Here is a 12,812-nt window from a genome sequence, read left to right as displayed (position 1 = left end):
ATATCTGAGCAGACAGAAAAAAATGACTAAACTTGAAGAGCCATTCATATTGTAGGAGTCTGGAAGTAAGGGAGATAACCACAGAGGGCAAGGGATGGGAGGTGGGTGGGAAAGAAAGGGGCAAAGAGGAAACAATGGCTGAAAACTTCAAGAATCTGATGAAAGACATGAATATAAACAAACAAGTAGCCCAATGATCTCCAAGTAAGATGAACTCAGACTCATGCTATCATCCTAATCAAACTTTTAAAACCCAAGACAAAAAGAGAACATTGAATGAAGCAAGAGAGAAGCCAATCATCACATACTAGGGATCCTCAATAAAATTACTGGCAGATTTCTCATCAGAAACATTGGAGGCCAGAAGACCAGGGGCCAATATATTCAAAGTGCTAAAAATAAAAAACTATCAATCGAAAATCTTATATCCAACAAAACTGTCCTTCAAATATGAAGGAGAAATTAAGACATTGCCAGAAAAAAAGAAAAAGAGAAAAACTAGACCTGTTGTGCAAAAAACAAAAAACATTCAAAGGAGTGCTGCCAAGGTGAAATGAAAGGACACTAGACAGTAACTCAAAATCATAGAGAAATACAGACCTCAATAGAGGTAAATACATGAGCAATTAGAAAAGCTAGTAGTATTTTAACAACAGTCTGTAAGAGCAGTTTTTGTTTTCTACATGACAATGGAGACTAAAACATTTAAAAAAATAATTAAAGTCAGTAGTGTAAAAGCAAGTATTACTGTAACTGGTTTGTAACTCCAATTCTTGTTTTCTACATAACCTAGGAGACTAATGCATTTTTAAAAGATTATGTTTTTTGACACAAAATGTATAAAGATATAATTTTGTGACATCAACATACAAAGAAGAACAAGGCTGTAAAGGAGCAGAGGTTGTTTTTTTTTTTTAAGATTTATTTATTTTACTTTATTTTATTTTATTTTTTTAAAGAATTTATTTATTTGACAGAAAGAGAGACAGCCAGCGAGAGAGGGAACACAAGCAGGGGGAGTGAGAGAGGAAGAAGCAGGCTCCCAGCAGAGGAGCCTGATGTGGGGCTCAATCCCAGGACCCTGGGATCACGCCCTGAGCCGAAGGCAGACACTTAATGACTGAGGCACCCAGGCGCCCCAAGATTTATTTATTTTAGAGAGAGAGAGCAATTGAGAGAGAGGAGGGGGAGAGGGAGAGAATCTCAAGCGGACTCCCTGCTGAGCAAGGAGCATGTCCCAAGTCTTGATCTCACGACCCTGAGCCAAAATCAAGAGTCTGATGTCCAACTGACTAAGCCACGTAGGTGTCCTTAAAAATTTTTTTTCAGGTAAGTATAGTTAACACATAATGTTCCATTAGTTTCAAGTGTACTAGATCTTTGTTTCCTTAGGGTCATTTCTGAAGATTTATCTTGGTTCTCTGATTGGACCATGTTTCCTTGTTTCTCTCTATGCCTTGTTATTTTTTGTTGGTATTTGGGCATTTGAAAAAAAAAAACAACCCAGCATTTTCAATCTTTATGGACTGCCTTTTGTATAGACAACTTCCACCAATCTCTTAATTTTGGTCGGGGGTGGGGACAGAGGGAATCTTAAGCAGGCTCCATGCCCAGCATGCAGCGAGATACAGGACTTGATCTCACAACCCTGAGATCATGACCTTAGTCAAAATCAAGAGCCTGACACTTAACTGACTGAGCCACCCAGGCACCCCTCAAGCAGACCAATATTGATTATTATGGCAGTCCCAGAAGGAAGAGAGACAAAGAAGCAGAGATTGACAAATGACTGAAAATTTTCCCAATCTGGGAAAAGAAATGGGTATCCAAAGTCAAACAGCTCAAAAAATTCTAAATAGGATGAACCTAAAGAGACTCACACTAAGACACAAAATCAAACTAAATAGTCAAAGACAGGGACACCTGCCTGGCACAGTCAGTCACGTGTCTGACTCTTTGTTTTGGCTCAGGTCCTGATATCAGGGTCGTGAGATTGAGCCCCACACCGGGCTCTGAACTCAGTACAGAGTCTACTTAAGACTCTGTCTCCCTCTCTCTCTGCCTCTGCCCTTCCCCCTGTTTGCGAGTACACTCTCTCCCCCTCTCTAATAAATCTTTCTTTAAAAAAGGCAAAGACAGGGGCGCCTGGGTAGCGCAGTCGTTAAAGCGTCTGCCTTCCGCTCAGGGCGTGATCCCGGCGTTCCGGGATCGAGTCCCACATCGGGCTCCTCCGCTGGGAGCCTGCTTCTTCCTCTCTCACTCGCCTGCTGTGTTCCCTCTCTCGCTGGCTGTCTCTCTGTCACATAAATAAATAAAATCTTTAAAAAAAAAAAAAAAAGGCAAAGACAAAAAAATCTATAAATCAGAAAGAGGAAAGCAATTTATCATAAACAAAGGCGCTCTCATAACATTTGTATCAAAATATTTCCCAGCAGAAATCACACAATAGTGGAATGACATATTCAAAGTGCAGAAACAGAAAAAGTAACAATCAAGACAATATACCTAGCAAAACTGTCCTTCAAAAATTAAGGAGAAATAAAGGATTTTCCCAGATAAAGAAAAGCTGAGGAGTTCATCACTTTCTGGCCTAACAAGAAATGCTAAAGAGAGTACAAGTTGAAATAAAAGTGCTACAAGGCAGGGGCTCCTGGCTGGCTCAGTCAGTGGAGCGAGTGACTCTTTATCCCAGGGTTAAGAGTTCGAGGCCTCGCTGTGTGCAGAGATTACTTAAAAATAAAATCTTAAAAAAAAAAGAATGGGGACACCTGGGTGGCTCAGTCGTTAAGCGTCTGCCTTCAGTTCAGGACGTGATCCTGGAGTTCTGGGATCGAGCCCCATGTCGGGCTCTTCCGCTGGGAGCCTGCTTCTTCCTCTCCCACTCCCCCTGCTTGTGTTCCCTCTCTCGCTGGCTGTCCCTATCTCTGTTAAATAAATAAATAAAATCTTAAAAAAAAAAAAAAAATGAATGGTAGAAGGCAACACAAAAGCATAAAAAAATAAAGCTCTTGGGTAAAGGTAAATATATAAATACATAAAGAATCCTAAAATACTCTAATGGTAGCACATAAATCAGTGTTATTGCTGGTACAGCATTTAAAGTTACAAGCATACAGGGTCACCTGGCTGGCTCACTTGGAATAGCATGCAACTCTTGATCTTAAGGCCCTGAGTTCAAGACCCTACTGAGGCTAGAGCTTACTTAAAAAAAATAAGAAAGTTAAAAGCATACAAAATAACTATGCCTATGAAACTATCAATGGATACAAAATATAAGATGTAATTTGTGATATTATTAACATAAAATAAGGGAAAGTCTATAGGGGTAGAATTTATGATAAATTTATTAAATTATGATAAATTTAATTTATCACCTAAAATAGGTTAAAACTATACAATGTAATGGGGCGCCTGGGTGGCACAGCAGTTAAGCGTCTGCCTTCGGCTCAGGGCATGATCCCGGCGTTATGGGATCAAGCCCCACATCAGGCTCCTCCGCTATGAGCCTGCTTCTTCCTCTCCCACTCCCCCTGCTTATGTTCCCTCTCTCGCTGGCTGTCTTTATCTCTGTCAAATAAATAAAATCTTTAAAAAAAAATTTTTTTTAATTAAAAAAACACTATACATGTACTATGTAATCTTTAGAGTAATGATAAATAAAATACCTATAGAAGATACATACAAGTAAATAAGGAACTAAAGCATGCCACTACAACCAATTAACAAAACACGAAGGTAACAAGAGAGTAAGAGAGACAAAATAGGTATAAGATATACAGAAAACATTAAAATGGAGAAGTCTTGCTTTTTCAGTAATCACATTAAAAGTAAATGGAAGGGGGTGCCTGGGTGGCTCGGTCAGTTAAGCGTCCAACTCTTGGTTTTGGCTGAGGTTGTTGTCTCATAGGTCATGAAATTGAGCTCTGTGTCTCTGCACTCAGTGGGGAGTCTGCTGGAGATTCTCTCCCTCTACCCCACCCCACGTCTGTTTCTTTAAAAAAATTTTTTTTAAAGATACAGAGGGACAAAATGGACCAAAAAACGATGCTCAACTATATGCTATCAACAAGAGACTCACTTTAGATGTAAGGACACTCAAAGGCTCAAAGTGAAAGGCTGAGAAAAGATACTCCATGCAAACGATTACCAAAAGAGAGTAGAAGTGGCCCTAGTAACTGAGACAAAATAGTCTATAAGAGAAAAACTGTCACAAGAGATAATCATCATTCTTATGATGGAAGAGTCAATCCACTGGGAAGCTGTAACAATTATAAATATGCAGGAACCCAATAGAGCACCCATATGTATGAAACAAACAGTGAGAGACCAAAGAGATAAATGGACACTAGCAATAAATAATGAAATATTCAAGTACCCTACTTTTAATAATGCATGGAGCAAACACAGAAAATCTAATAAGGAGGGGCGCCTGGGTGGCTCAGTCCTTAAGCGTCTGCCTTCAGCTCAGGTCATGATCCCAGCATTCTGGGATCGAGCCCCGCATCGGGCTCCCTGCTCGGCAGGATGCCTGCTTCTCCCTCTCCCACTTCCCCTGCTTGTGTTCTCTCTCTCTCGCTGCCTCTCTCTGTGTCAAATAAACAAATATAAAATCTTTAAAAAAAAAAAGAAAAGGGGCGCCTGGGTAGCGCAGTCATTGGGCGTCTGCCTTCGGCTCAGGGCGTAATCCCGGCGTTCCGGGATCGAGTCCCACATTGGGCTCCTCCGCTGGGAGCCTGCTTCTTCCTCTCCCACTCCCCCTGCTTGTGTTCCCTCTCTCGCTGGCTGTCTATCTCTGTCAAATAAATAAATAAAAAGTCTTTAAAAAAAGAAAAAAAGAAAATCTAATAAAGAAACAAAATAACTGGAAAACACTACAGATCAACTGGACCTAACATATTAAAAACACTCCTAACGACACAATCCTCATTCTTCAAAGACAAACGGAATTTTCTCCAGGATACATCACATCTTAAGCCACAAAACAAATCTCAACAAATTTAAGAATACTGATATCATACCAAGCATCTTTTCTAGTTTCAGTGGAATGAAACTAGAAATGAATAATTAAGGAAACAATTCACAAATATCTGGAAATTAAATAACATGCCCTTTTTTTTGAAGGGAATGGGGAAGGGCAGAGGGAGGAGAAGAGAATCTTATGCAGGCTCCATGCCCAGCGCTGAGCCCAACGCAGGGTTCAATCTCAAGACCCTAAGATCAGAGGACCTGAGCTGAAACCAAAAGTCAGACACTTAACGGACTAAGACACCCAGACGCCCCTAAGTAACACACGTAAAACAAGTAAAACAAAAGAAGTCACAAGGGAAATGAGAAAAAAAAAGACAAAAGCAAAACACAGCATACCAAAACTTATGAGATGTAGTGAAAGCAGTTAAGAGGGAAGTGTACAGCTATAAACACACCCATTTAAAAAAATGCACATTAAAAAGAAAAATCTCAAATCAACGACCTAATCTTACACCATAAACAAGAGGAAAAAAGAACAAACTAAACCCACAGTTGACAGAAAAAGAAAAATAATAAAGAACAGAACACAAATAACCGAAATAGAGAAGAGAAAAACAGAAAAAAAAAATCAACGCTAACTTTTGGAAAGATCAACAAACTGACAAACCTTTCGCTAGACTAAGTAAAAAAGAGAGGCCTTAAATAACAAAAATTAGAAATGAAAGGAGATGTTACAATGGACATCACAGAAATAAAACGAGACTGTAGGAGACAACTATGAAAAATTATATGCCAACAAATTGGATAATCAAGAAAAAATGGATACATTCCTAGCAACATACAACCCAGTAAGACTGAATCATTAAGAAATAAAAAATCAGAACAGACATATTGAGCCAGTAATCCAAAATCTCCGAACAAGGAAAAACGGAGCACCAGATGTTTTCACTGGGGAATTCTACCAAACATTTAAAGAACAATTAACACCAGCCCATCTTAAACACTCCCAAACATATGCTGTCATTCTTCTTAGGTATGTATGCAGGAGTGGGATGGATTCTATGGTAATTCTACATTTAACCTTTAGAGAACAGCCACACTTTTTCCCAAAGAGACTGCACCATTCTACATTCCCTTTAGCAATACAGGAGAGCTCCAATTTCTCTATATCCTTGCCAGTATGTGTTTATGCAGCCTTTGGTTTTCCAAACTTTAAAACACAGTAACATCTCTCCCTCTGTCTGCTGCTCCCCTTGCTTGTGCTGTCAAATGAATAAATAAAACCTTTTTAAAAATAAATAAATAAAACACAGAAGCATACACCATAAGCCTATTTAAGTGGTATTTAGTGAGCTATGTACCACACAAACCTTTAAGCCTCTTCTCACACATACTTCAAGAGCATGGCTCCTAACACAATACAGTGTCCAAATTTGACTCTAATCTCAACATGCACATGCACTTACGTTGAAAGGCTGTGAACTGTAAAAGCATGTGATAGATTTATTTATTTTAGAGAAAATATGTCCTTATATTAGAGAAAAAGAGAGGGCACATGCGCACAAGCAGGGGGAGAGGCAGAGGGAGAGAATCTCAAGCAGACTCCTCCCCAGGCACAGAGTCCAAAGGCGCTGGATCCCAGGACCCTGGGATCATGACCTGACCTGAAATTAAGATTCAGATGCTTAACCAACTGAGCCACCCAGGTGCCCTAGATTTGGGATTTTAATTGATTTGATCAGGAGTATCTATCATAGGTGCAGTGCAGGGGAGTGGGGTGCAAAGTGACATCCATTCTTTTTATAATTTACCAAAGTTATAACAATTTTACACTTGTTTGTGTGATTACTTGATTAATGTTAATGTTAATCTTAGCCTGTCTCATTTTGCTCACCATACCAATTAACTAGCACGTAGTAAGGGCTTAAATTATACTTATGAAAGAATGGAACAGGCTCTATTCCAAATCTTTGGAAATCGGAATAACTAAGTGCTAGACCTAAGTGTGTATATTTAAAAAAGAAAGCTTGACTGAAAAAAATACACTGTGCATCTTTCCTATAAAGGTAGTAACTACTTATACACTCGCGTGAAACAATCTAGAAACATTTCAGTTCTGAAGAAGTTATTTCTACAGCAACAGTAACTTTTGACCCTAAATTAGCAACGAGCATCATTTATACTAAAATGAGTATCATTCTATTTTCTATCTACTAAGTCTTTGATGTAAATTAACTTACATATTAAAAATCCTTTCACAAAAAAACTGTTGAAAGGTAATGAGAATGAATTAAATGTCAAGAAGGCAGAGTAAAGAGTAACTGCTAAGAGATTCTATCTACTTAAACTACAGTATCATGTTATTAATCAAGTAAGATTCTAGATCTAATAACTAGTGTATGAATGATTTATATACTGAATAGTATTAATTCTCACACTAACCATCTCTCTCCATTTCACTGATGAGAAAATTGAAACACATGGTCTCATTATGATTGCAGACACAAAGCAAGTAATGTAGAATCTATTTTAAGTGTTTGTCATATACCCTAATCCAATACTATCAGTAAACTATGAAGTATCTTCTGAAAGTTAATTAAAAATGCCATCTATATGCCAACATATAATGCTCCCTAACAGAAATGACCAATTTAGCCGTAACAAGTCATAACTTTACAAAGATATAGACTCCTAAGTCAGTTCTAAAGAATTTCTATATTTCTAAGATATTTTCCCTTATAACCCTAACACAAATGTGAAATATTAAAAATACCAGACTTATCACCAATTGAGTAAAATCATTAGCATACTTCTATCTAGTAAAAAGAATTATATTTATTTTATACTAAAATATTTTATAAAGAAAAAAGAAAAGAAGAATCACATGTGGAATTTGGTGCATTTATTAACAGGACCCCCATGAAGTAAGAATTCTCTTATGAGCACCCTAGGTGCTCTTAGGTCTTTTAAAATTAGAAGATAGCAATAATGGGGAAAAAATTAATTTAATTTCTCTCCCAACTATTTCCTACATAATAAAATAAGAGGTCCAATAAATACTGGTGTTTCCATTTCTTCCATAACATATAGTAGATTTGGGGGCACCAAAATACTGGGTGGCTGAGTTGGTTAAGTGGCTGTGCTCTCCGTCAAATAAAATCTTAAAAAAACAAAAACAAACATATGCTAGATTTTAAGATTAGATGATACTTCATAATAAGGCTAATAACAATTCCTTCCACCAGACTATTCCTAAAAAATGTGGATTCAAAACATTCTAAGAAAAAATCCATTAAGTCACTTAGTACAGACTTACCCAGGTTTCCTTGCTCGATTGTCAGTACCACCTCATCCATCACCACGGCCCTAAAGTCCAATTCCTCCTCACAACATTTGGCCTTTAATGCTCGTAAAATCTCTTTTTGGGGATAGTCTTCCCTGATTCGACGATCTGTCAGAAACCACAACTTGGCTGCCACAGAGCTACACATCTTGATCTGCTTGTTCTTCCTTCTCCTGGATTATTTCCTCCTGAATGCCGATTCTTTCTACACAGAAAGACAAAATTCACATACAGAGTAAATGAAGAATTCTACTTAAGAACTTTCATGTCTGTGGGGCTCCCCAATACATATGAAATTAAATTTCATTTCCTCTTGTTTAAAAAAAAAAAAAAAGACGGAAATCTGACTGGCTCAGTTGGTAGAGTATGCAACTCTTGATTTTGGGGTCGTGAGTTAGAACCCGTTAGGTGTAGAGATTACTTAAAAAAAATATTAAAGGGGTGCCTGGGTGGCTCAGTCCGTTAAGCGTCTGCCTTCAGCCCAGGTCATGATCCCAGGGTCCTGGGATCGAGACCCAGGTCAGGCTCCCTGCTTAGCAGGAAGTCGGCTCTGCCTCTCCCTCTGCCCCTACTTGTGCTCTCTCTTTCTCTCTGTCAAATAAATAAAATCTTAAATATATATATATAAATACACACACACACACACACATATATATGTATTAATGTTAAAAAAGAGAAATCTAATTTTTGGCTTTCACACAAATAAATGTTGTGATTATATATTAACTATACAAACAAAAAAAATGAATAAGGTAATATGATGCCTTTTCCCTTTTATTCTAATCAAAAATTTTTATACCACTAGAAATACAGAAACTCCCAACCTCCCCTGAAACAAAGTTTCTCGATCTTCCACTGGGGAGGCTACCAATGCAATTTAATAATTACAGCAGATCTTTAGTAAAAGTCCCATTTTCTATATCATATTCAATGTCATTCCCTGTATTACTATATACTAAGAATATACTTTAATCTCATCATCTACTTTTGATTTATTTCTTCCCCCAAAATGCAAATCCCTTGATATAAAATAGATGAAACTGTAATCATCAATATATCCCAATCCTCCCCATCACGATTAACTCTGTTTATGTATATTCATGTATCCGTAGTTCTTTTTTTATTCAATTTTCTTCCCTTATTTTGTTATATGTATACATGCATTTTATTACAAACACATTTATAGGAAGGTTTTAAATAATGAGACAGTAACACCTGTGTTACCAGGAGTATCAACACTGAAATCATTTATATAGCAACTTTAATCAAATAGTTTAAGAATATGGAAAAACAACTTTAAAAAAACAATAAATGCTGTGGTCCATTCACTAAAATTTATTTCAGTCAGGGGATGCTCTTACTCAAGGTTTTGATGCTTCCTTTAAAAAGAATTTTTTTTAAACAAACACAGATTGTTTACTAGAACACAAGGACTTTCTTCCACAAATAGAGTGCTGCTTCTCAGAGTTAGCATCATGAACAAGAGCCTGTATCATGAGTAAGACAACAGTTGAAAATCTTCCTAAGAAGCAAAAAGTTACAAGTTTTCCTAACAAAATGTTAACAGGTGATTTCAAGCAAAACAAAGAAACAACTTCACAAAAATAAAATTCCTGAGGCCCCTGGCTCGATCAGTCAGCAGAGCATGTAACTCTTGATCTCAGTGTCCTGAGTTCTAGCCTCACATTGGGCATGGAACTTACTTTAAAAAATTCCTAGTATCACCCCAGATGACATGGCAAATAACAAAGAAAAAAGGACAAGCGTAAGAACTAGAGGAAGCAATGGCCATACAGATAGACGGCTTCCAGCATCACAACTGGAAGTGGTAACTCCTGCACCACTCACGCACTCTCCGGGGTCTCAGTCAGAAGGGCCTGCTCCATAGAGGCACACGGTAAGACTAGAGTATCATGAGCCAGAAGCACCACCACACACATACATGCATACACACAGCCCCCACCCCAAACCTTAGCCTGCCACACTCACCTACCTGACCCACAACCCAGAGTCTCAAAGGCATTAATCACAGGAAAGCAGGGAAGGAATAAAATAACATGGGAGATACACACAAGAGTGTGACTTGTAGGTGTGGAAAAGCAAAGGAAGAGCTCTCAGATGTGGTGATGCATCAGGCCAAGACCCAAGGAATCAGCAAAGGGGATGCTCGATACCCAGAGTCTCCTGATCCTCTGTGCTCCTGTTCCACAGCTGTGCTCAAGAACATGAAATCTTAAAAAAACAACAGGCCCTCTTGAGCCTTAGGCTAGATATGAACCGAAGATGTGGTCACTGAAAAGTCTCACTCAAATGAAAAGCACCATATAAGAAAAGTCACACCAGAGTATCTAACATCTCCCCAGTTTCCCTTGAGAGGGCACTATAAAAATGACCTTAAGATGTTTAGACAGAGTAGTTTTTGAAACACCCTGTGGTTGACGTCCAATACTCTGAAGCCATCTTGGTGCCTTCCCTGACACTTAGGTCTTAAACGTCATCTGTTCACCGATACGACTGAATTTCACTGCATGAAACTGTACTGCGTAAGTATAGCAGTTGTGGCCCCAACAGAAATCAGGACAGGATGTTACAGCCACTGGCAACTGGGAAGTAGGAATGTTCACCAATACTGGTATGTCAACTCCTGGAAAATGCTGAGGTCACAACATTAACACAATATGGGATTCTATAATCGGACAACAGAAACACTCCTGGGCTACAACCTCATGTGGCTGTGCAGCAACTCCTAACAGATGATGAGCATGAGCATCATGTCTGGCTTCACGGCTGCAGCTCTGATACCCATGTGTCATCTCTGGGTGTTTCCACACTGGTATGCAACCAACAACTGCAAGTCCAGGTTAACCTCCTCACCTCCTTTCAGTTTGTTTTTTTTTTAACATTTTATTTATTGGAGAGAGTGAGAGAGAGAGAGAGCATGAACGGTGGGGGGGGGGGGGGGGCAGAAGAGATGGAGAAGTAGACTCCCTGGTGAGCAGGGAGCCTGATGTGGGGCTCAATCCTAGGACCCAGGGTTTATGAACTCAGCAAAAGGCACACACTTAACTGACTGAGCCACCCAGGTGTCCCTTCTTTCATTTTGTCCCAATGGAGCAGCCTGATCTCTGCAAGGCTTTCATAGGGGATACCGCACCCTCAGACCTGGAACCGGAAAAATGCTCTCACCCTGCGGAAGACTCTATGAAAGAGGCAGACACTGTCTTGAAGAGGTCCAACATCAATGTCAATGATTGTGGTTCCTCAAACCCACCTAGTGGCAGTCAATATGGCAGGATCTGGGGATCATGACCTTGCCCTGCAACAGGATTATCTTTGTTCATATGGAATACATTTTCTTTATCAGCTTCAAAAGATTCTTATGTTATGGCGTGCTTTTCATGTAAAGAATCACAGAGGTATGCCACACTGTGTTCCAATGTACACCGAGGAGATGACATCCCCAGCTTGAAAAGGACAAGTCAGCTTAACAACCTCCACCTTGTTAATTACTATTCCATTTGTGCTGGTATCTTCAAGTGACACCTGTCCAATTTTTTATCCATTATAATTTACAGTGATCTCCAAAGACCAGTTTATTGCCAGAGAAACAAAGAGCACAACTCTCTCCTCCACCCAGTGGTCCACTCCTATTTTGACAGATAAAGGAGCAAGCTGACTGTCCTCAGATACCCAGGGTGGCTTGTCTTTATCAGGCTGCTCCATTGGGATTCACATTTAAGAATACCCAGGAAACAAGAAGACTCTCCACCCACAAAGGCACAGGCTCTGCATTCCCTCCCCCTCTCCATCCCACCCACATGGCCCTCCTGGTCTGAGAGGCCACCTTCCTGTGGGCCAGGTGGAAACCAGCAGGCCAGCGCCTCCTCCAAAATACCTACTTTTCTATTTATCCCATTCATGAACATCCAGGGGGGGAGAAAAAAAACTGCTGATAAGTCAAAAGCATAAGGGTAAATCTACAGTCCAGGAGACCAAAAGTATACCAATAAAATGATAGTCCTGAGTCTTAAAAATAAAAAACTTCAGGTTATATTCACCATTTTAAAAGACAGTAAAGAGTCCTTTGTGAAAGTAAGATGGTTCCTTTTTCCCACCACAGTATCAAGGAAAACAATGTACAAACATCAGATATCAAATAAATGCTGATAAACTGCTAAAGCAGTTTTTTTCTTTTTTAACAAAGAGACACCTGACAAAGAAAACTTACATTTATATTAGATATAGTTTTCCCACATAAACCTCTGGATACACACACCAATAAAAAAAGTCACTGTCATCTGTCAATAGTCTAGGCAGGGCTAATTAAATGAGAATCATAAATAAAGTGCTTCATTCATTTTTCTCATGAGACCCCTTCCCAATGGTACTTATTCTGCTAGGAAAAAAGCACAATTACATTCTACCACGAAGATATTAAGGCACCTCTTACTACTAGGAACATTACTTATTCCACATAAGACATAGCATGTGAACTTAGAAT

At 39.0% G+C, this 12,812-nt stretch overlaps 1 protein-coding gene across 21 annotated transcripts in view; it reads right to left on the bottom strand.

The window, feature by feature from the left end:
- The window catches only part of RIMKLB (ribosomal modification protein rimK like family member B), an 86,366-nt gene that overhangs the window by 39,866 nt on the left and 33,688 nt on the right, over positions 1 to 12,812 (bottom strand). For 20 of the 21 annotated variants that reach the window (XM_044385245.3, XM_057319015.1, XM_048216544.2 and 17 more), the window contains one exon: positions 8,285 to 8,516. In XM_044385245.3, coding sequence (XP_044241180.1) covers positions 8,285 to 8,459 — 175 coding nt within the window. In that variant the 5' untranslated portion in view covers positions 8,460 to 8,516. Of the gene's footprint in view, positions 1 to 8,284; positions 8,517 to 11,497; positions 11,628 to 12,812 lie in introns of all 21 variants that reach the window. The other variant, XM_057319012.1, reaches the window with a different exon arrangement.

Source organism: Ursus arctos, unplaced genomic scaffold (assembly GCF_023065955.2).
Source record: "Ursus arctos isolate Adak ecotype North America unplaced genomic scaffold, UrsArc2.0 scaffold_26, whole genome shotgun sequence".
Taxonomy (NCBI): Eukaryota; Metazoa; Chordata; class Mammalia; order Carnivora; family Ursidae; genus Ursus; species Ursus arctos.
Note: the sequence above shows the minus strand (reverse complement) of the source record. Positions and strands in the feature narration are given on the sequence as shown.